This window comes from Anomaloglossus baeobatrachus, chromosome 1, assembly GCF_048569485.1.
Source record: "Anomaloglossus baeobatrachus isolate aAnoBae1 chromosome 1, aAnoBae1.hap1, whole genome shotgun sequence".
NCBI classification, from domain to species: Eukaryota; Metazoa; Chordata; class Amphibia; order Anura; family Aromobatidae; genus Anomaloglossus; species Anomaloglossus baeobatrachus.
In genome coordinates this window covers 142,959,632-142,983,856 of record NC_134353.1, presented here as the reverse complement: position 1 = coordinate 142,983,856, position 24,225 = coordinate 142,959,632, and the positions used below count along the sequence as shown (strand labels likewise).

General features: G+C 46.3%; 1 protein-coding gene across 7 annotated transcripts in view; it reads right to left on the bottom strand.

Annotated features, from left to right (window-relative positions):
- PCM1 (pericentriolar material 1) overlaps positions 1–24,225 on the bottom strand; it is a 382,937-nt gene that overhangs the window by 4,045 nt on the left and 354,667 nt on the right. For 5 of the 7 annotated variants that reach the window (XM_075347110.1, XM_075347104.1, XM_075347107.1 and 2 more), the window contains 8 exons: positions 22,212–22,406; positions 16,790–16,852; positions 14,227–14,353; positions 13,547–13,707; positions 13,403–13,466; positions 12,617–12,813; positions 4,852–4,944; positions 4,640–4,769 (listed from right to left, as the gene is read on the bottom strand). In XM_075347110.1, coding sequence (XP_075203225.1) covers positions 4,640–4,769; positions 4,852–4,944; positions 12,617–12,813; positions 13,403–13,466; positions 13,547–13,707; positions 14,227–14,353; positions 16,790–16,852; positions 22,212–22,406 — 1,030 coding nt within the window. The remainder of the gene's footprint in view (positions 1–4,639; positions 4,770–4,851; positions 4,945–12,616; positions 12,814–13,402; positions 13,467–13,546; positions 13,708–14,226; positions 14,354–16,789; positions 16,853–22,211; positions 22,407–24,225) is intronic. The other 2 variants (XM_075347105.1, XM_075347111.1) reach the window with 1 other exon arrangement.

The window sequence follows — 24,225 nt, the reverse complement described above, 5'->3', positions numbered from 1 at the left end:
AGGCGATAACGGAGCGGAGAGATTCCATCCTGAACCTCCTGGTTTTTACGTGTTTGTTGAGCAGCTTTAGATCCAGGACGGGACGGAACGACCCGTCTTTCTTTGGCACCACAAACAAATTGGAGTAAAAACCGTGACCTTGTTCCTGAAGAGGAACAGAAGTCACCACTCCTTCCGCCTTTAGAGCGGACACCACTTGCAGCAGAGCATCGGCTCGGTCGGGCGGTGGGGAAGTTCTGAAGAAGCGAGTTGGAGGACGAGAGCAGAACTCTATCCTGTACCCGTGAGACAGAATGTCTCTCACCCAACGGTCTTTGACCTGTGACAACCAAATGTCGCCAAAGCGGGAGAGCCTGCCACCGACCGAGGATGCGGAGAGAGGAGGCTGAGAGTCATGAGGAAGCCGTCTTGGTAACGGTTCTTCCGGCTGGCTTTTTTGGGCGTGATTGAGTCCGCCAAGAATCTGAGCCCCTCTGATCCTTTTGAGTCCTTTTGGACGAGTAGAATTGGGACCTGCCTGAGCCTCGAAAGGACCGAAAACCAGACTGTCCCCTCCTCTGTTGAGGTTTGTTTTGTCTGGGCTGAGGTAAGGATGAATCCTTACCCTTGGAGTGTTTAATGATTTCATCCAAACGCTCACCAAACAATTGGTCACGAGAAAAAGGCAAACTGGTTAAGCACTTCTTGGAAGAAGAATCTGCCTTCCATTCTCTCAACCACAGGGCTCTGCGTAAAACCACAGAGTTGGCTGACGCCACCGCCGTACGGCTCGTAGAGTCTAGGACAGCATTAATCGCGTAAGACGCGAATGCAGACATTTGAGAGGTCAAGGGTGCCACCTGCGGAGCAGATGTACGTGTGACCGTGTCGACCTGTGTAAGCCCAGCTGAAATAGCTTGGAGTGCCCATACGGCTGCGAATGCTGGCGCCAACGACGCTCCATTAGCTTCATAGATGGATTTTAACCAGAGCTCCATCTGTCTGTCAGTGGCATCTTTAAGTGCCGCCCCATCTTCCACTGCAACTAGAGATCTGGCTGCAAGCCTGGAGATTGGAGGGTCCACCATGGGACACTGTGTCCAGCCCTTGACCACGTCAGGGGGAAAAGGATAGCGTGTATCTTTAAGCCGTTTGGAAAAACGCTTATCTGGATAAGCGTGGTGTTTCTGGATTGCGTCTCTAAAGTCAGAGTGGTCCAGAAACGTGCTTAATTTACGCTTGGGATACCTGAAATGGAATTTCTCCTGCTGTGAAGCTGCCTCCTCCGCAAGAGGAGCTGGTGGAGAAATGTCTAACATCCTATTGATGGACGCTATAAGATCATTCACTATGGCGTCACCATCCGGGGTATCTAGATTGAGAGCGGCCCCAGCATCAGACTCCTGATCAGTTACATCCGCCTCATCACACAGAGAGTCGTCCCGCTGGGACCCTGACCAGTGTGATGAAGTTGAGGGTCGCTCATAGCGAGCCCGCTTAGGTTGTCTGGGACTGTCGTCCGAGTCAGAGCCGTCACCCTGGGGTGCACATGACACCCCCGGAGCTAGGAAGTGGTCCAGCTGAGGGGGACCAGGGGGCAATGGATCAACAGTGCCCATGGTCTGAGTTACTGGTCTAGACTGCAATGTTTCAAGAATTTTAGACATAGTCATAGACAATATGTCAGCAAAAGCTGCAAACTCCGTCCCTGTCACCTGGACAGCATTTACAGGTGGTTCTCCCTGGGTCACCTCTAGCAGCGGCCCCGGCTGAGCAATTGCCACACATGCGGTACAAGCAGCATATAAAGTCCGTGCCTTGGCACTTTTGCTTTTTGCGGACGACATGCTGTTATCTCCTTGTGAAATCTAAGGAGGGTATATAGCAGAAAACCACCAGCGACTGTACAGTGCAGAGTATTGCCAGCACAAAATACAAAGTACACTATGGCACAAGTGGGGGAGAGCCCTTGAGGGCTGCTTACCGCCCGCTGAAAAGCGGGTGTGAGATCGTAGAATCCCTTGTCTGGGTCTCCCAGCCTCCCCTCCGCAGTTCAGCGTGCAGGCAGGAATGGCTGCCGGCGTCCTGTGAAGAGGGGCGGACCGTGGGCGTCCCAAACAAAAGAGCGGGAAACTGCGTCCCCCTGTGCCTAGTGTGAGGGCTGGAGTATGTAAAACAGACTCCAGCTCTTAACGCTGCTGGACTGTACAGCGTCCCGCCCTCCTCCTGACTGGCAGGTCCGGGGGCGGGAACGATACGAACTAGGCCGCAAAAGCCGGGGACTGTAGTAATCTAGCGCGGCCGTCATATATGCACGGCCAGCGCGGAAGTCCCCGGCGCACCACAAATCCCAGCCGCGACCAGTAAACACTGACCCCAGCGGCCGGATCGGCCGATCGTACAAAGTCATCTCACTCAGCAGAGCTGTAGTGAGTAACGGCACCAGCGCAGCAGCGCTGTTTACCCCGGCGCACTAACACCCCCAGCAATGCTGCAGTGTGCGTGCGATAAGCACGGGGACACGGAGTACCTTGATGGAGCAGGGTCCTGTCCCTGAGAAAACTCCGCTCCGTATCCAGCAGATCCTCCAGGGGCTGTGGATGGAGCACGGCCTCAGTGCCCGGAGACCGGTAAAGTCCCACTTCACCCAGAGCCCTAATGGGGATGGGGAAGGAATCAGCATGTGGGCTCCAGCCTCCGTACCCGCCATGGGTACCTCAACCTTAACAAACACCGCCGACAGAAAGTGGGGTGAGAAGGGAGCATGCTGGGGGCCCTAGTATGGGCCCTCTTTTCTTCCATCCGACATAGTCAGCAGCTGCTGCTGACTAAACAGTGGAGCTATGCGTGGATGTCTGGCCTCCTTCGCACAAAGCATAAAACTGAGGAGCCCGTGATCCCACGGGGGGGTGTATAGCCAGAAGGGGAGGGGCCTTACACTTTTAAGTGTAGTACTTTGTGTGGCCTCCGGAGGCAGTAGCTATACACCCAATTGTCTGGGTCTCCCAATTAGGAGCGACAAAGAAAGGCATAGTTATGACAGACCAAACATACATTTTCTAATCTGATGTGTGACTTTATGTGACAATAACTCTGGAATGTTTCAATATATCCCAGTGATTGAGAATGTCAGTGCTAAAGTAGTGGACAACCTCTTAAACCCCTTCACCCCAGGCAATTTTCCGTTTTTGTTGCTCCCCTTCTTTCAAGAGCCGTAACTTTTTTAATTTTCTGTCAATCTTGCCATATGAGGGATTGTTTTTTGCAGGACTAGTTGTACTTTTAAACGAAACGATGAGATTTACCATATAGTGTACTGGAAAACGGCAAAAAAATGCCAACTGCGAACAAATTTAAAAAAAAAAGTACAATTGCACAATTGTTTTTGGGTTGTTTTACTCAGTGTTCACTAGATGGTTAACAGATATGTCAGTGTGATGCCTCAGGTCGGTAATAGTTTGTGGATACCAAGCATGTATAGGTTTACTTTTATCTAATGGGTTAAAGAAAATTTGGAAGTTTGTCCAAAAAAAGTGGGACAGTTTTTTGCGACATTTTCCATGACCCGTGGCGTCCTCATTTTTCGGCATCTGGGGCTCATTGACTGCTTATTTTTTTGCGTCTCAAGCTGACGTTTTTAGTGGTACCATTTTTACACAGATGCTACGTTTTGATCGTCTGTTATAGCATTTTGTGCAAAATTTGCGACGACCAAAAAAAACAAAACGTAATTTTGGCATTTGGAAATTTTTTTGCCACTACATTATTTACTGTTCAGATTGATTGATTTTATATTTTGATACATCTGGCATTTCTGAACGCAGCAATACCAAATGTGTATACTTTATATTTTTTTACCAGTTTAATTTTCAATAAAGCGAAAAAGGGGGGGGGAGGGGGGGGTGATTAGAACTGTTAAGATTTTTTATTTCTTGACCCCTTAATGACCGCGGGCCATACTGGTACGTCCTAAACCATGACGGTGTAATCACCTACCACTGCTGCGGGTAGCCGGAAGTGATTCCTGCACATGTCAACGGTTTGAACAGCTGATGTGTGTGCCTTGCAGGCGCAGGTGGATCCGCGATCCACCCGCGCCTGTTAACCTGTTCAATCGCGCTGTTAAAAATGTGACAGTGCCATTTAAATCCTCTCCGCGGTAAACACACACTCACCTGCCACCATCGGAAGTCACTTGATGTGATCACGTGGAGCTGATGGTTATCCATGGTAGCACAGTATGATGTGATGACTCCTGTAGCTATCATAAATCACTTCCTGTAACAGGCGACCGAGTGCTGCCTGTTACAAGAGACGAGCATTTCTGGTGATCTCTGCTGACACTTCAGTTTTACCATTTAGTGAACACTGAATAAAAGAACCCCAAACTATCATGCAATTGCACTTTTTTTTTTTTTGCAATTTCACCTCACTTGGAATTTCTTCCCTGTTTTCCAGTACACTATATGCTAAAACTAATGGTTTAATTGAAAAGTACAACTTGTCCCACAAAAAAAAAGCAATATTGATGGAAAAATAAAAGTTATTGCTCTCGGAAAAAGGAGAAGAAAATACGGAAACAATACATGGAAAATCACCCTGGGGTGAAGGTCTATGGGTGCATGGTAAGATCCGGTACAGGAGGCAGCATTGAACTCACCATGATCTTTGAGTGACAATGCATCTCCTGCCAACTCCTCGGCACCATTTCCTTGTCCATTCATATTTAATATCTCATCACATAAATTGTTCTTCAGTTCATCAATCTCCATTTCAGCCATTAACTCAGTCTGGGAATAAGAAATCAAAACTATAACTGGGACAGAAAAGTTATTCTATCTTATTAATGTTGCAACTTAAATACATAAGTACCTTGGGTAGGGTTAGTTTAAGAGGCAGATCCTCAACTTTTACAAAGTCATCTTCATCAGATTTCTGACTCAGATTACCAGAACCAGTTTCCTGCTATGAAAAAAAAAAAAATTAAAAAGGAAGAATTTGCAAAAAAGAGAACAGATACGCAAATTTAAATCAGAAGAGACTACCACAAATTGGATGCACGGTTATGCTACATGCTTCCTATGAAATAGGTGGAAGGAATAATCATCACTGACATTTCTTCTCTACAGTCTGCACTGTCAAAGCCACTGGCCCAGGCTACAATTCTCTCATAATCCATACAGGTAGCCATGTGGCCAGGAGTAAAGAAGGGAATTTTGTTACTTACCGTAAATTCCTTTTCTTCTAGCTCCTATTGGGAGACCCAGACGATTGGGTGTATAGCTACTGCCTCCGGAGGCCACACAAAGCAATTACACTAAAAAGTGTAAGGCCCCTCCCCTTCTGGCTATACACCCCCAGTGGGATCACTGGCTCACCAGTTTTAGTGCAAAAGCAAGAAGGAGGAAAGCCAATAACTGGTTTAAACAAATTCACTCCGAAGTAACGTCGGAGAACTGAAAAACCATTCAACATGAACAACATGTGTACCCGAAAAACCACCAAAAATCCCGAAGGACAACAGGGCGGGTGCTGGGTCTCCCAATAGGAGCTAGAAGAAAAGGAATTTACGGTAAGTAACAAAATTCCCTTCTTCTTCGGCGCTCCATTGGGAGACCCAGACGATTGGGACGTCCAAAAGCTGTCCCTGGGTGGGTAAAGAAATACCTCATGTTAGAGCTGCAAAGACAGCCCTCCCCTACGGGGAGGCAACTGCCGCCTGCAGGACTCTTCTACCTAGGCTGGCGTCCGCCGAAGCATAGGTATGCACCTGATAATGTTTGGTGAAAGTGTGCAGACTCGACCAGGTAGCTGCCTGGCACACCTGTTAAGCCGTAGCCTGGTGTCGTAATGCCCAGGACGCACCCACGGCTCTGGTAGAATGGGCCTTCAGCCCTGATGGAACCGGAAGCCCAGCAGAACGGTAGGCTTCAAGAATTGGTTCTTTGATCCATCGAGCCAGGGTGGCTTTGGAAGCCTGCGACCCCTTGCGCTGGCCAGCGACAAGGACAAAGAGTGCATCAGAGCGGCGCAGGGGCGCCGTGCGGGAAATGTAGATTCTGAGTGCTCTCACCAGATCTAACAAATGTAAATCCTTTTCATACCGGTGAACCGGATGAGGACAAAAAGAAGGTAAGGAGATATCCTGATTAATATGAAACGAGGATACTACCTTAGGGAGAAACTCCTGAATGGGGCGCAGCACTACCTTGTCCTGGTGGACCACCAGGAAGGGAGCCTTGGATGACAGCGCTGCTAGCTCAGACACTCTCCGAAGAGACGTGATCGCTACCAGAAAGGCCACTTTCCGTGATAGTCGAGAGAGTGAAACATCCGTCAGAGACTCGAAAGGCGGCTTCTGGAGAGCAACTAGTACCCTGTTCAGATCCCATGGATCTAACGGCCGCTCGTACGGGGGGACGATATGACCAAACCCCCTGCAGGAACGTGCGTACCTGCGGACGTCGTGCTAGACGCTTCTGAAAAAAACACCAATAGCGCCGAGACTTGCCCTTTAAGGGAGCCGAGCGACAAGCCCTTTTCCAACCCAGATTGCAGGAAGGAAAGAAAAGTAGGCCATGCCAATGGCCAGGGGGACACTCCTTGTACAGAGCACCAGTAAAAGAAAATCTTCCACTTCCGTGGTAGATCTTAGCAGACGTGGGCTTCATAGCCTGTCTCATGGTGGCAACGACCCCGTGGGATAATCCTGAGGACACTAGGATCTAGGACGCAATGGCCACACAGTAGGTTCAGGGCCGTAGAATTCAGATGGAAAAAACGGCCCTTGGGACAGTAAGTCTGGCCGGTCTGGTAGTGCCCACGGTTGACCGACCGTGAGATGCCTGTCGCCAGAGCTCTTTGATCGTCATGAAAACCGGGACCAAGCTGTTGTGCCGATTCGTGAAACCCGTCCGGGTGCAGAGACCATTCTCCTGCGTCCACGCCCTGGTGACTGAGGAAGTCTGCTTCCCAGTTTTCTACGCCCGGGATGTGAACTGCGGATATGGTGTAAGCTCTGTCTTCCACCCCTAGCAGAATCCGGCGGACTTCCTGGGAGGCTCGCCGACTGCGTAGTCCGCCTTGGTGGTTGATGTATGCCACCGCTGTGGATTGTCCGACTGAATTCGGATCTGTTTGCCTTCCAGCCACTGTAGGAAGTCTTGCAGGGCCATATGCACTGCCCAGAGCTCCAGACAATTGATCTGAAGAGTGGACTCCTCTGAAGAGAGTCCTTGATCGTCTGAGAAAGGGGGACGTTCCTGTGTAGGGACATCGACTTCCCCTCCCATTAGCGAAGAATGTTCTATTGAAGTGGACGCAGATGAAACTGCGTGAAAGGGACTGCCTCTGGATGAGGTGTCTCCTTGGAGGAGAGACTGCACCCCCGTCTGTAGTGACTGCTGTTTGTCCAGTGGAAGCTTCACCATCGCTGAGAGAGTGTGAAACCCCAAGCTAAGATATGCCAGCGATTGGGTTTAACTTTGAAAAGTTGAGGACCCACCCGAAACTCTGGGAAGTCTCCAGCGCCATGTTCAGGCTGTGTTGGCATGCCTCTTAAAAGAGTGCCTTGACAAGTAGATGGTCTAAGTAAGGGATCACAGGGTGACCCTGAGAGTGCGGGAGTGGTCCCACTGCTGCCATGAACTTGGTGAAAACCCGTGGGGCTGTCGCCAGACCGAAGGGTAGGGCTACGAACTGAAGATGCTCGTCTTCAATAACGAACCGTAGCAAACGCCGGTGCTCTGGAGCAATCGGCACGTGGAGATAAGCATCCTGATGTCTATTGATGCTAGGAAATCTCCTTGAGACATTGAGGCAATGACGGAGCGGAGGGATTCCATCCGGAACCGCCTGGTTTTCACGTGCTTGTTGAGCAGTTTAACCCTTTCACGACCGGCCGATTTTTCGCTTTCCGTTTTTTTTTTTCGCCATTCTTTTTCTGAGAGACGTAACTTTTTTATTTTTCAGTCAATATGGTCATGTGAGGGCTCATTTTTTGCGGAACGAGCTGTACTTTTAAATGAAACCATCAGTTTTACCATATTATGTACTAGAAAATGGCAAAAAAATTCCAAATGCTGAAAAATTGCAAAAAAAGTGCGATAGCACTATGGTTTTTGAGATATTTTATTCACTGTGTTCACTATATGGTAAAACTGATGTGTGGGTGTGATGCCTCAGGTCAGTGCGAGTTCGTAGACACCAAACATGTATAGGTTTACTTTTATATAAGGGGTTAAAAAAAAATCGGAAGTTTGTCCGAAAAAAGTGGCGCACGTTTTACGCCATATTCCGTGACCCGTAGCGTTCTCATTTTTCGGGATCTTAGGCTCAATGACGGCTTATTTTTTCCGTCTCGAGCTGACGTTTTTAACGGTACCATTTTTGCGCAGATGCTACGTTTTGATCGCCTCTTATTGCATTTTGCGCAAAAGTTGTGGCGACAAAAAAACGTCGTTTTGGCGTTTGGAATTTTTTTGCCGCTACGCCGTTTACTGATCAGATTAATTGATTTTATATTTTGATAGATCGGGCGTTTCTGAACGCGGCGATACCAAATGTGTGTATATTTTTTATTTTTTTAACCCTTTAATTTTTAATGGGGCGAATGGGGGGTGATTTGAACTTTTAGGTTTTTTTGTTTTTTTTTAATTTTTTAAAACTTATTTTTTTACTTTTTTTTTTTATTTTACTAGTCCCCCTAGGGGGCTATTGCGATCAGCATTCCGATCGCTCTGCAGTATCTGCTGATCACAGCTGGAAGGCTGTAAACAGCAGATACGCTGTCTTTCTCTTTTGCTGTGCTCCGGGCACAGCGAAAGTGAAACCAATTCATGTGTAGTACAGGAGTCATCACATGACCCTGTACTACCATGGCAACTATCGGGAGTCACGTGATCGCGTCACGTGACTTCCGGTTTCGGCGGTAAGTAAAACTTTACCGCGATTGCGCTTATAATGGCGCTGTCATGTATTGACAGCGCCATTATAAGGGGTTAATCGGCACGAGCAGATAACGATTCTGCTCGTGCCTAGCAGGCACACATCTCAGCTGTGAAAATCAGCTGAGATGTGTGCCGATCGCGGCATGCTGCCGCCGGAGGACCGCGGGCAGTAAGATTATGTCATTTAGGACGTAATTTTACGGCCCGCGGTCGTTAAGGGGTTAAGGTCCAGAACGGAACGGAAGGAGTCGTCCTATTTTGTCACCCCGACCAGATCGGAGTAAAAGGTGTCTCTTGTTCCTGAGGAGGAACCGGGACTACGACTCCTACTGCCTGCAGAAGAGCCTCGGCTCGGCCGGTGAGGAAGTTTTTGCGACAAACTGTCTCTCACCCACCGGCCATTGACCTGTGGCAGTTAAATGTCGCTAAAGCGGGGGAGTCTGCCACCGACCGCGGACGCGGAGAGAGAGGGCTGAAAGTCATGAGAAAACCGCCTTGGTAGCGGTTCCTCCGGCTGCCTTCTCCGGGCGTGATTGAGCCCGCCAGGAACCTGCGCCCCTCTGAGCCTTTTGAGTCCTGTTGGACGAGGGCAATTGGGACGTGCCCGAGCCTGGGAAGGACCGAAACCTCGACTGTCCCTTCTCCTGATGGGTCATGTTTGATAGCTGGGGTAAGGAAGAATCCGTACCCTTGAACAGTTGAATGATTTAATCCAACCGCTCACGAAACAGTCTGTCACCAGATAAAGGCAATCTGGTTAAGCACATTTGTGGAAGCAGCATCTGCTCCAATCCCTTAACACTAGGAGCGTAACAACACGGAGTTGGCGGACGCCACTGACGTACGGCTCGTAGAGTCCAGGACAGCATAAACAGCTTGAGTCGCAATGCCGACATTGCGAGGTGAAGGACGCTACTGCGGCCAAGATGTACATGTGACCGCGTCCCTCTGCGCAATACTAGCTGAAATAGCTTGGAGTGCCTCTATGGCTGCGAATGCCGGGGCAACCGACCCGCCGATAGGGCTGTCTGTCAATGGCATCTTTAAGTGAATTCCCATCTTCCACTGCAACTATAGATCTAGCCGCAAGCCTGGAGATTGGGGGATCCACCCTTGGAGCGCTTGAGCACGTCAGGGGGGAAGAGACAACGCGTATCTTCAATACGGTTGGAGAAAAGCTTATCGGGATAAGCGTGGTGTTCCCGGACTGCTTCTCTGGAGTCAGAGTGACCAGAAAAGTACTCAATATACGCTTGAGATACCGAAATAGGGATTTCTTCTGCTGTGAAGCTGACCCCTCCACTGGAGGAGTTGAGGGAGAAATACCCAACCTTCCATTGATGGACGCTATAAGATTAATCACTATAGCGTCACCATCCGGTGTATCCGGATTGAGAGCGGTCTCAGGATCTGAGTCCTGAACAGCTACGTCTGCCTCATCATACAGAGCGTACTGTGATGAAGTCGAGGGCCGTTCTTAGGGAGCTCGCTTAGGCCGTCTGGGACTGTCGTCCGTGTCAGAGCCTGCACCCTGGGATGCATGGGACCCTCCTGGAGCCATGATTTGTTTCGAAATCAGGGTGGCCAGGGGCATTGAATCAACATTGCCCAAGGTCTGTCTGGACTGCAAAGTCTGTAAGATGTTAGTCATAGCCACAGACAATATATCAGCGGAAACTGCAACTCCGTCCCTGTCCCTGGACAGGGATCACAGGTGGTTCTTTTGGCCACCTGTAGCAGAGACCCCGTTGAGTAATTGCACACACTGGGGGTCCTGGAACAGTCGCATGCAGTACAAGCAGCATAGAAAGCGTGTGCCTTGGCACCCATGCCTTTTTTTTTTTTTTGCTGTTGCTGTCTAGCCATCTAGGAGTATTAGCCAAGAATAGCGACCGTACAGTGCAATGTATAGCATACAAGCATGAAGTACAATAAACACTTCAGCACATGCAGTACAAGGAGCATAGAAAGCCTGTGCCTTGGCACCTTTGCTTTTCTGCTGCCGTTGTCTAGTTATTCAGGAGCATTAGCCAGGAAAAGCGACATACAGTGAATGTATAGCATACAAGCATGAAAATAACCACTGCAGCACATGCAATCCAAGCAGCATTGAAAGCTTGTGCCTTAGCACCCTTGCTTTTCTGCTGCTGTTGTCTAGTCATCAAGGAGCATTAGCCAAGAATAGCGACATGCAGTGAATGTACAAGCATGAAAATAAACTCTGCAGTACATGCAATCCAAGCAGCATTGAAAGCTTGTGCCTTAGCACCATTGCTGTTTGCTGCCGCTGTCTAGCCATCTAGGCGGGTAGACAGCCAAGAATAGCCCTTACAGTGCAATGTAAAGCATACAAGCATAAAGGACACATGACACCGCAGCACATGCAAGACAAGCAGCATATAGAGTCTGTGCTTTAGCACCCCTGATCTTTTGCTGCTGTTTCTAGGTCTGCATCCTGAATAGCGACCGTACAAAAGCACAACAGGACACTTCGGCATTAGTGGGTCAGCACTTTAGTTGCCGCTTACCGCCCGCACAAAAGCGGGTGTGTGGCGCCGGAATCCTGCGTAGCTCAGTGTCTCCGTTTTCCCGCTCTGCGTGCCGGAATGGCTGCCGGCGTCCAGAGGAGAGGGGCGGGCCGAGGGCGTGCCCGAGACAAGAGCGGGAACCCGGCGCCCACTGTGTCTAGTAAAGGGGGCTGGAGAATGCAAATAAGGCTCCAGCCCTCGGCGCTGCTATAGAACAGCGTCTCTCCCTGTCCCTGAGTGACAGGGTGGGGGAGGGAACGAAGCGGCGCTAGGCCGCAAAAGCCGGGGACTAAAGTTAGAAGCGCCGCCGCCGTAAAAGCGCGGTCGGCGCGTCCCCGACGCACTACAAGTCGAAGCTGCGCCGCCGCTCCAGGGGCGGTCGGCGCGGCGATCCCCACACGTAAAGTCCCCCAGTAATCTGCAGGGACTATAAGCCCAGCGCACAGCGCTACAGTCCCCGGCGCACTAGCACACCCAGCAAGCCTGGAGTGTGCGTGGCCTGCCATACGGGGACACAGAGTACCTGAAAGTTGCAGGGCCTTGTCCCTGAACGGCACTCCCGCTCCACATCCAGCAGGTTCTATGGGTCTGTGGATGGAGCCCGGCCTCAGGGCTTGGTGGCCGGAAAGATCCCACTTCCTCAGAGCCCCTCAGGGGGATGGGGAAGGAAAACAGCATGTGGGCTCCAGCCTCCGTACCAGCAATAGGTACCTCAACCTTACAAACCGCAAGTGGGGTGAGAAGGGAGCATGCTGGGGGCCCTAGTATGGGCCCTCTTTTCTTCCATCCGATATAGTCAGCAGCTACTGCTGACTGAACAGTGGAGCTTATGCATGGATGTCTGACCTCCTTCGCACAAAGCAGAAAACTGGTGAGCCAGTGATCCCACTGGGGGTGTATAGCCAGAAGGGGAGGGGCCTTACACTTTTTAGTGTAATTGCTTTGTGTGGCCTCCGGAGGCAGTAGCTATACACCCAATCGTCTGGGTCTCCCAATGGAGCGCCGAAGAAAAGTAGTAAACAAATCTCAGGAACCAGTGGTGGAGTAATCGCCCCACAGACAGAATCACCAGCAGCTAGCCAGTCTGTTTGGAGATGTCATGTAGGATACTCAATATTATTGTTTTTTTTGGAAGATAAAAACCATAAACTGACGACTTACATATTCATTAACTATCACAGGGGAATCGGTTGCTGGGCTGCCAGGTCCTGAACTTTCTGATGATACCAGAGAGGACTTGGTGTCAACATCTACAGATGAACAGATATCGGTCTCTTTACTCAGCAGCAGCGGAGATATATCTTCTGAAGTGTTTGCCGGTGAAACTTTCTGGTCTTCCACGGAGGTCTGGTTTTCTCCTAGGTCAAGGTTACAAAATGTAAGGGGATATATGCTTTTTTAATTTCAGGTGAGCTCATATCACAATTGACCCAAAGTTGGAGATTCAGTCAGGCGCTTATGTCTAGAGCCCCCCCAAAAAATGGGATCGGACAGAACCCCCAAAGGAAGAATTCCTTAAAAAAGGCCAGACAGCCACTTTGTGCTCCATCTGGCCTCCATTCCGGAAGTTATCTTTTGTTGAACATGAGGGCAAACATGATGTGACGTCGTCTTTATTATGTTGTTTTTTTTCCCCACCAGAAGGTTTTCCATAACAGGCACTAAGGTCAGGAGAACACGACTTTTTTTTTTTACTGAATCTCTCTAAATGGAGTACTGCAGACCATAGTACACCAGCCCAAGAGGGGGCAGAAGAGCCACCTTTTGGCCTCCAGCAGGCGAATAAAGCCTATGGATACATTTGATATTTGCGGGGTTAGTGAAAACAAATGCTATGTTAATGCCGCACCGAGAATCTGAACTGAAGTAACACATTTTTGAAACTCCTCTACGCAGAAGGTCCCTTTAGTATAAAAAATATCAATTTTGAGAATTATGAAAAGTTACCTGTTACTTGACTAAGCAGCTCAGGATTTTCTTTCTTTGTGATTTCCTTTGGACTGTTTAAAACCTGCAATAAAATAGAACAAATCACTAAACGTTCTACTGTAATAATCAGAAATCCATGACCAACACTTATAGAAAGCTCACCGGCTCCTTTTCCCGCTCCTCTGTATTTTCAGTGCTGGCTTCTAGAGAGGTCTGTACATCCACAGGTCCAGCATCAAACTCGTAATTCTCCTCCTCCTCCTCATTTTCATCTTCACCACTGCCATAATTTGTTAAAGCCTGTGTTTCTGCTTTGGATAAACCTGATGCATAAGGACAACACAGGCAATGCTTTAAAATGGATGTCCTGGACCTTTTAATCAAGGTATATGGTCTCATAACATTTTTTTGCACCATTTGGCATTTTTTTTTCCTGCATATTTCACCGTGAAGTAGTTTGCGTTCATAAATCAGCTGAAAGGAGCTCAGAAAAAAAGGAGAAAAAAATAAAAAATTAAAAACTCCCACAGCAGACCTTTGTTCTGATCTGTACAGTACTTTCCATTGATCGTTCCGCTATAACTTTGCAACCATTTATTACTTATCCGGTGGATAACAGCAAGCACAAGAGAAGGAATCTAGGCTGTTTTATCAACACATGTTAAAACCAAATCAAATAAAATTGTAAACTTCATTTAAAAATGATTGTCTTCTATAACAGCCAATTTTTCTGCAAGCTTTAACTATATGTTCTTGAGTTTGAGCAAAATTACAAATTCACTGCAATGCGTGTGCACAAAACCTTAGCAATTATTAAGTGAATAAAGAAATAAAATCCGTACTGATGGATACGGGTAAGTTTTCATTTCCATCTTCATCGTCTGAAATGTCAGATCTTCCACTGTGAGCTTCTGATACATCAATATTTTTTGTCGGCGTTTTGGCCAAAGTCTCAGTTTCATCCTTGTCCTAAAAAGAAAAAGAAAAATTTAACTAGAGCAACAACTTCAGTATTGGGTATTGCAGAACATTTTTGGATTAAAGGGCAACTAAATCAAATTGTTTAGGGGAGCAGAGAACTAAAGGGGGCTTTACACGCTACGATATCGCTAGCAATTTCTAGCGATATCGAGCGTGTAAGTACCCGCCCCCATCGCACATGCTATATCGTGTGATCGCTGCCGCAGCGAACATTATCGCTACGGCTGCGTCACACGCACTTACCTGGTCGGCGTCGTCGCTGTGACTGCCGAACAATCCCTCCCTCAAGGGGGAGGGACGTTCGGCGTCACCGCGATGTCACTAAGCGGCCGGCCAATCAAAGCGGAGGGGCGGAGATGAGCGGGATGTAACATCCCGCCCACCTCCTTCCTTCCGCATTGTGGCCGGCGGCAGGTAAGGAGACATTCCTCGCTCCTGCGGCGTCACACATAGCGATGTGTGCTGCCGCATGAGCGATGAACAACATGGATAAACAACCCTTACCGATTTTTGAGTTTGGGACGACCTCTCCATGGTGAACGATTTTCACCATTTTTGAGGTCGCTTAAGGTCGCTGGTAAGTGTCACACGCTGCGATATCGTTAATGACGCCGGATGTGCGTCACTAACAACGTGACCCCGACGATAAAACATTAACGATATCGTAGCGTGTAAAGCCCCCTTAAGGGTAGATGAGTTCATGATAGACAGCAGAGGGGAGTTGATTTGGTCAGGCATTGTTTACTCTCACACATTCGTAGGGAATTGTGTCGTAGTCTAATCACTAATTTATTGATCAATTATTTAAACTGTAGAGTCAGGAGAAACATCCAAGTGAGAATACCAAGACATTATGGTTCATACTTGGGGGGGAGGGGGAAAATAAAAAAAATAAATGGGTTTTACATGTTACTTAACCTGTGTTTTTTTTTAACAAAAAATTTGCAAAACTAATCGCAGCATTTCTTGCACTTACTAATTGCTTACTATGGGTGAAAAAACACTGCAAAAAACACCAGATCAGTGAGGAAAAGCAAACAAAAAAAAACCCCCACAAAACTATAATCAATTGCGTGCATGAGATGGCTGAAGTCTCATTGCTTTTGCTGGTACAGAAAAAAAAACAGCTTTAACCCCTTCATTTTTTTCCTCCCCTTCTTTCCAGGGCCATAACCTTATTTTTCTATCCTTATAGACATGTGAGGACTTGTTTGTTTGAGGGACAACTTGCACGTTTGAATGATACCACAGTGTACTGTAAAACTGGGAATAAATTCCAAATGTGAAGAAATTATGAAAAAAATACACAATTCTGACATTGCTTTAGGTTGTACATTTCGTGGTAAAAAAAATGACCTCACAATAGGATTTTCCTCATCAGTATGATTGAGGCAATACCAAACCTGTCCAGGTTTTTTTTATTATTATTATTATTACTTTATTGGTGAAAAAAAAAAATCAGACGTTTGAGGGAAAAAAAAAAAAAAAAATATGGGCGGAGAGGGGTTTGTCTTGCCATTTTCCAAGACCCGTAACGTTCTCATTTTTCAGCCGATGGAGCTGTGTAATGGCTTACTATTTGCGGGCGAGATGACGTTTTTATTGATACCATTTTGGGATAGACATGAAATTTTGATCGCTTGTTACAGAATTTTTAGCAGCAACCAAAAAAAAACCTCGTAATCTTAGCGCTCTTTAATTTTTATTGTTTACATATTTTGCCGATCATGTTAATTTTATATTTTGATAGATCGTACTTTTCTGACCACGGCAAAACTACATGTGTATTTTTTTTAGATTTAATGGGGCAAAAAGGGGCTGATTTTTAGTTTTTTTTTCTATTAAAAAAAAAAAAAAATCTTTTATTTTTTGCTGTTTGTACTATACACAGCATTGATTAATGGAGTAGGAATCACAGCCTCCTTTGAAGCTGGCCACAGGCAGGTTTCATAGGAGTGCTGCTATGAGAAGCACGATGGTCTTTCATAATTTTGGTTCATAATTGACGTAAATCAGGAAAGGCTTATTCTAATTTTATGTAAGATAATGAGAAAAACATGCAGAGGTGTCTTTTCAGAGACTGGATGTAAACATTGGCTTTAACAGTAGATATGAGCTGGAAGAAAAACTAATATCCCATTTTGTTAAAAAGATCGGATCAAAAGAAAAAAAATAGATGCTCGGATTCTTAAGCCTAGAAGACTGCAGCTTTGAAGAGAAAGTCCTGATAAGTACTGGCCATTAGACAGTCTTCATCTGAGAAGGGGAACATGGGATCAGCACAAATTTGCTTCATGAGTTCACTGAATAAGAGAACCTTCCACCTTTTCATTGGATGTTTGGGATTGTTTTTGCTCAGGTCTTTACACTGTGATCCCCATCCATGTCCAGCATGGATGAGAGGGAATAATAACTCCTACATACCTTATCTTCATCAACAATCTCTCCAGTTTCGGGGCTTTCTTCACCCACAAACATTTTCTTTGCCTATAAGAGAATATCCAGATAAAATTGTCTACTGAGCACAAAGTTGTTAGATGTGTAAATGGTTCTGATGCTTTCTAATTATCTTCCATTATTTATACTTCCTCAGCATATATTAGTATATCATTGTCTAATCAGTGTAGATGATCCATTATCCACATGACCAGACATTTTTTTTTTGTCTTTGTAAGTTCATTTTTAACGCCTCCTTTTTTTTCCCGGTATAAGGACTTGTTTTGTTGCATGGCAAACGCACTTTCGTTTTTTTTTGTTTTTTTTATGGACAACAGATTGGGGTACATACAATTATTTGATCACTTCTGATTCCTTTTTTTGCAGTGAGAAAAAATAAATGCATTTTTGGGGTTGAATCATTACTAAAATTTGAGAGGGACCGGGATGCTTTTCTTGAAAAATATAATATTACCTGTGATGGGCACTAGATTATTTCTCTGGATCAACACCAAAAGAAGGGAATTTTGTTTACTTACCGTAAATTCCTTTTCTTCTAGCTCCTATTGGGAGACCCAGACAATTGGGTGTATAGCTTCTGCCTCCGGAGGCCACACAAAGTATTACACTTTAAAAAGTGTAACCCCTCCCCTCTGCCTATACACCCTCCCGTGCATCACGGGCTCCTCCGTTTTGGTGCAAAAGCAGGAAGGAGGAAACTTATAAATTGGTCTAAGGTAAATTCAATCCGAAGGATGTTCGGAGAACTGAAAACCATGAACCAAAAGAACAATTCAACATGAACAACATGTGTACACAAAAAAACAAACAGCCCGAAGGGAACAGGGGCGGGTGCTGGGTCTCCCAATAGGAGCTAGAAGAAAAGGAATTTACGGTAAGTAAACAAAATTCCCTTCTTCTTTGTCGCTCCATTGGGAGACCCAGACAATTGGGACGTCCAAAAGCAGTCCCTGGGTGGGTAAAAGAATACCTCGATAAAAAAGAGCCGAAAACGACCCCCTCTTACAGGTGGGCAACCGCCGCCTGAAGGACTCGCCTACCTAGACTGGCGTCTGCCGAAACATAGGTATGCACCTGATAGTGTTTCGTGAAAGTGTGCAGACTAGACCAGGTAGCTGCCTGACACACCTGCTGAGCCGTAGCCCGGTGCCGCAATGCCCAGGACGCACCCACGGCTCTGGTAGAATGGGCTTTCAGCCCCAAAGGAAGCGGAAGCCCAGAAGAACGGTAGGCTTCAAGAATCGGTTCCTTGATCCACCGAGCCAAGGTTGACTTGGAAGCCTGCGAACCCTTACGCTGGCCAGCGACAAGGACAAAGAGCGCATCTGAACGGCGCAGGGGCGCCGTGCGAGACACGTAGAGCCGGAGTGCTCTCACCAGATCTAACGAGTGCAAATCCTTTTCACATTGGTGAACTGGATGAGGGCAAAATGAAGGTAAGGAGATATCCTGATTGAGATGAAAAGGGGATACCACCTTAGGGAGAAATTCCGGGACCGGACGCAGAACCACCTTATCCTGGTGAAAAACCAGGAAGGGGGCTTTGCATGACAGCGCTGCCAGCTCCGACACTCTACGGAGCGATGTAACTGCCACTAGAAATGTCACCTTCTGCGAAAGACGTGATAAAGAGACATCCCGCAGCGGCTCGAAAGGTGGTTTCTGAAGAGCCAATAGCACCGTTAAGATCCCAGGGTTCCAGCGGACGCTTGTAAGGTGGGACTATGTGGCAAACTCCCTGCAGGAACGTGCGGACCTGCGGAAGCCTGGCTAGGCGCTTTTGAAAAAATACGGATAGCGCCGATACTTGTCCCTTGAGAGAATGCATGAGTGGATGTGTGCCTCCTTCCACACAAAGCATAAAACTGAGGAGCCCGTGATGCACGGGAGGGTGTATAGGCAGAGGGGAGGGGTTACACTTTTTAAAGTGTAATACTTTGTGTGGCCTCCGGAGGCAGAAGCTATACACCCAATTGTCTGGGTCTTCCAATGGAGCGACAAAGAAAACAATCTGATTGTCGTATGTGGAGTCAGGAAGGAATTTTTCCCCTAATATGGAGCTTTCTGTCGACTGCATGGGGTTGTTGCCTTCCTCTAGATCAACATGTTAGGATATACCGTATTTTTCGCTTTATAAGACGCACCTGATTATAAAACGCACCCCCAAATTTGGTGAAGGAAAAGAGAATTATTTTTTTTTAATGTTAAATGGGGTCCATCTTATAATGCCAGTGTCCCTCTAACAAATCATATAGGGTATATGTCCTTCATAGCCCCCCCATCCTAAAATTAGCCCCCTTAATCTGGATATGGCCCCCTTATATTGAATATAGCCCCCTTGTGATGGCACACGTTCCCCTGTGCTGCCTATGGCCCCCTATGGATTGCATACATTCCCCTGTGCTGCCTATGGCCCCCTATGGATTGCATACATTCCACTGTGCTGCCTATGGTCCCCTATGGATTGCACACGTTCCCCTGTGCTGCCTATGGCCCCCTATGGATTGCATACATTTCCCTGTGCTGCCTATGGCTCCCTATGGATTGCATACATTTCCCTGTGCTGCCTATGGTCCCCTATGGATTGCACAAATCCCCTTGTGTTAGATATCGCCCCCATGGTGCTACCCATGGTCCCCTATAGATCGCACAAGTCCCCCTGTGTTAGATATCGCCCCCAGGCTGCTGCCCATAGTAAAATAAAACACTCTTTCCTTACCTCCTCCAGCGTTTATCTTCCTTCTGTATCCCTCTGTCCCTCCGTGCTTCTCTTCCTTACTTCCTGGTTCTCAGTGCGGTCATGTGATCGGCACAGCAGACTGAGATCTCTGCGTGCCTGATCACAGTGGAAGCAGGGACACGGGGAGAAACGCTGGAGGGGGTAAGTAAAGCTTTTTTATTTTAGAATGAGCAGAAGAATGGGGACCAAATCTAACACAGGGGGGGGGGGCATGTGCCAACACAGGGGGGGGACATATGCCATCACAGAGGGGGGCATGTGCCATCACAGGGGCGCGCAGAGACATATAATATGCACCGCTATTATATATAATATATATATATATTATATATTATATATATATATATATATATATATATATATATATATATATATATAATATACCCCCCCAAAATTTGGGGGAACAAAAGTGCGCCTTATAAAGCGAAAAATACGGTAGGTTGAACTAAAAGGACTTAGGCTCTGTGCCTCCTGGGAAATGGAATTTTCTTGTGAAAATTCCGCATGCTCTCAAAGATTACCGCACCCGCGGTAAAAAAACGCGGGAAACCGCACCCGAAAACCGCATGCGGTTTGCCGCGGTTTTACCGCGGTATTGCCGCGTGCGGGTTGGGATGTGCTTTATTGCATTCAATGCAATAAAGCACATTGAAGGAAAAAAAAAAAAAAGTCATTTAATTCTGAGATAGTAGATAGACAGAAGAATAGATAGAGGGATAGATAGATAGATAGATAGAGGGATAGATAGAGGACAGATCGCTGCATTTCCCACGGTCGGCAGTGAGTTCACATTACCGGCCGTGGGAAATGACCGGTAATTACCTCTGCTGTCTGCTGCATTCAGCCTGTGTCTGTGACAGTCGCGGCTGGATGTCAGCAGTGCAGGACGCAGGAGCCGGAGCTGTGTGGATTACGCCGGAGCTTTGTTTGGGGGGGGTTAATAAAATGGTGAACGAGGCTTGTTGGTTTTATTTAAAATAAAGGATTTTTCTGTGTCTGTGTTTTTTTCAGTTTACTTACGGGTTGATCATGTCAGCTGTCACATAGACGCTGCCATGATCAAGCCTGGGGTTAATGGCGGTGGTCCCCCACCATCATTAACCCCTTGTATTACCTTGCCACCACTGCTACACGGCGGCAGGAAGAGCCGGGGACACACCGGTGCTGCCGCATATTGCATGCGACAGTGCCGGGGCAGCTGCGGCTGATATTCTCGGCTGCGGGAGGGGGAGTGAGGCGGGGGACATTACCCCTGCCCCTCTCCCTCCCCAGCCTGAGAATACCGGGCCGCCGCTGTGTGCTTACCTCGGCTGGACGGTGAATATGCAGCGGAGCCCACGTTCTTTTTTTTCTATATTTCCGTTTTCTTTCTATGTGTGTTCTATGTGTCTGTGTCTATGTGATCTGTGTCTGTGATGTGTCTGTGTGTGTGATCTGTGTGTGTGTGTTTACTCTCTGCTTTGCTTCCTCTTCCTGTAATGACATCACTTCCCTGCAAAACCGCAAGCAAGTGATGTACATTACCGGAGGTAAACCGCGAAATACCGCAGGGAATAACGCAGGAAAACGCAGTGAACCGCACAGAATTTGCTGCCTGCGTTATTCCCTGCGGGATTTCATGATTAACATTGAGTCAATGGAGGGAAATCCCGCAGCGATGTGCGGAAAAGAAGTGACATGCACTTGTTTTTGCTGCGGGATTCCCGCAGCAAAACATGCAGCTGTCAAATTCCACCCAGTGCGCACAGGATTTTTTTTCTCCATAGGATTTGCTGGTGATTCACTGCAGAGATGTTATGAACATTTTCTGCAGCGAAACATGCAGCAAATCCGCGAAACATCTGCGGCAAAATCCGGTAAGTGCGCACATAGCCTTAAGTCTACTTTCAACCTTAAAAACGGTGGAACTGTAAACAAAAGGGGACTAGAATGGGCAAGAGAGCATGATTTTAAGAAAAGTCCTGGGAACTGATCTGGGTAGACCTCTAGGTTACACAGGAGCATCCAATCGATTAAAAATAATCACATAATTGTGTGCTGCAGAGCTGTAGTCCGTCATATTCAACATGCCTTTTTAGGTCTTCTTTGCACTTCCTGATGATATTTTAATTAGGATAAGCTTTAAAGGGAACTGTGCACCATAGTACAGAGGAGGGGATTCAATATAAATTGTATTTTATTCATGGAAATGATTATCATAGATGGACTAGGTGCCTGGTCTAACCATGCCTACACGAGTAATTAGCAGGTCACTCTCAAAATACAATGTACACAGAAAGATGTGACATGGAGGGGATTAGCTTTCTGAGCTCGCCTACATGCAAGAACTCTGTCACAACTACTGCACCCAGTAAACTAAGTGATACATCATTGGATCAGGGTTTTTTTTCTACATTATGATGCTCTCAGATGAGGTAGCAAAAATAAATTGACAGACTCCCTTTAATAAGAAAGTTGTTGGATGGATGTGACAATGATTATTTTATTTCTATTGTTTTCAATTGATTGCCCCTAAGGAAATCCTACTGCACACAATGTGCCTCCCATCAAAGCAATAAATTGCACAAAAATAAGAAATTATACCAAATATCAAACCAGTAAATTCTAAAATCATTATATGTTATCATAGGAAGGTAAAAACTTTTCAACCTCCTTGGAGAATGACTGCAGCACATCGGCATCAGACTTGTGTTGGCTTCGGCTCTGCACCGAGCTGCTGCTATTGTCCAGGTCTTGCATCAGCCTGAAGAAGGCCAGCTCATTGAACAACACTTCCGAAATCTCCACAAGAAGGTCTTCCCCGCAGTCCTTCAACTTTTTATTACTAAACTTTGCCAATGAATCCTACAGAAGACAAAAAAGGATAGTCGTTATTGCAGAAGGACCTACAAAACTCAGCGCTCTCCATTGTTGCCTACATACTTTGTTCTTCGCCATTTTAAAAATACTTGATTGCCGTCAATAAATGAGAATATTCTATACTATCCTCTCCATATACATAGACTGCAAACAGCCACACTGCATACCTGCACTCAGCAGACAAGACGATACAATCATATTCTCTCTAGGCAATGCTCTGTGAGCTTAAGACCAAGCATTGCAGACTGTGTATGACTGTAGACACGTTTCATATTCCATGGATCACCCAAACTGTTGTGGCAAATCAAAATGGGTAAAATTAAAGGAACCTCATGCAGCGTTCTAGGCTGGCTGAACAGAATAGTATTCACTAACTGCAAACAGTTATTGAAAATGGTGAAGTAGTGAGTATGTGCAATACTGGACAGCGCCGCAACGGTATATAATATAGTAACACAAATGGGATTCACATGCCAGGAGTCCACTTGAAAAAAAAAAACCCATTATTATCTACTACTTGTATTTTTTTCTATTTACTAATCTGAGCTTAAAGAAGCACTCCCATCAAAGTTTTTATCCTCTGAATATATTGCAATGTCATTATTATACAGCACTGTGCACTTACAATTGCCCATTTTGCCTTTCTACCCAGTAAATTCTGCTCTTTTCTCTGCTCTATGTAGAAACAGGAAGTCTCTTATCTCTAATGCACCATTAGCATCTTAATATCCTGACCCAAGTGCACCCTCCTTGCCATTCATTTTTGCAGTGATGTAATTACTTTATAGTGCTAAATCCTGGTGACAGGTGCTCTTTAACCCCTTAAGGACGGAGCCAGTTTTGTCCTTAATGCCCAGGCCATTTTTTGCAATTCTGACCAGTGTCACTTTATGAGGTTATAACTCTGGAACGCTTCAACGGATCCCGGTGATTCTGACATTGTTTTTTCGTGACATATTGTACTTCATGATAGTTAGAAATTTAGAACGATATTTTTTGCTTTTATTTGTGAAAAAAATCGGAAATTTGATAAAAATTTTGAAAATTTTGCAATTTTCAAACTTTTAATTTTTATGCCCTTAACCCAGAGAGTTATGTCACACAAAACAGTTAATAAATAACATTTCCCACATGTCTACTTTACATTAGCGCAATTTCTGAAACTAAATGTTTTGGGGTTAGGAAGTTAGAAGGGGTCAAAGTTCATCTGCAATTTCCCATTTTTTCAACAAAATTCACAAAACCATTTTTTTAGGGACCACATCACATTTGAAGTGACTTTGAGAGGCCTAAGTGACAGAAAATACCTAAAAGTGACACCATTCTCAAAACAGCACCCCTCAAAGTACTCAAAACCACATCCAAAAAGTTTATTAACCCTTCAGGTGCTTCACAGGAACTAAAGCAAAGTGGAATGAAAAAAAGCAAAAAAGAAGGATTTTTGTGTACTCACCGTAAAATCTCTTTCTCTGAGTCTTCATTGGGGGACACAGGACCATGGGTTATGCTGCTGTCACTAGGAGGCTGACACTAAGTAAACAGAAAAAGTTAGCTCCTCCCCAGCAGTATAACCCCTGAGCCGGAGGCGGGCTCAATCAGTTTAGTGCACAAGCAGTAGGAGGAGAATCAAACAATCCTGGATAAAACAAGTTAAAAACTATGACCAGTAATCGTGTGACTAGTGGCCTGGGGAAATGGCCACTGATGCAACCGACAGGTACTATATATAACCAATAACACAAGCAGGGTGGGTGCTGTGTCCCCCAATGAAGACTCAGAGAAAGAGATTTTACGGTGAGTACAC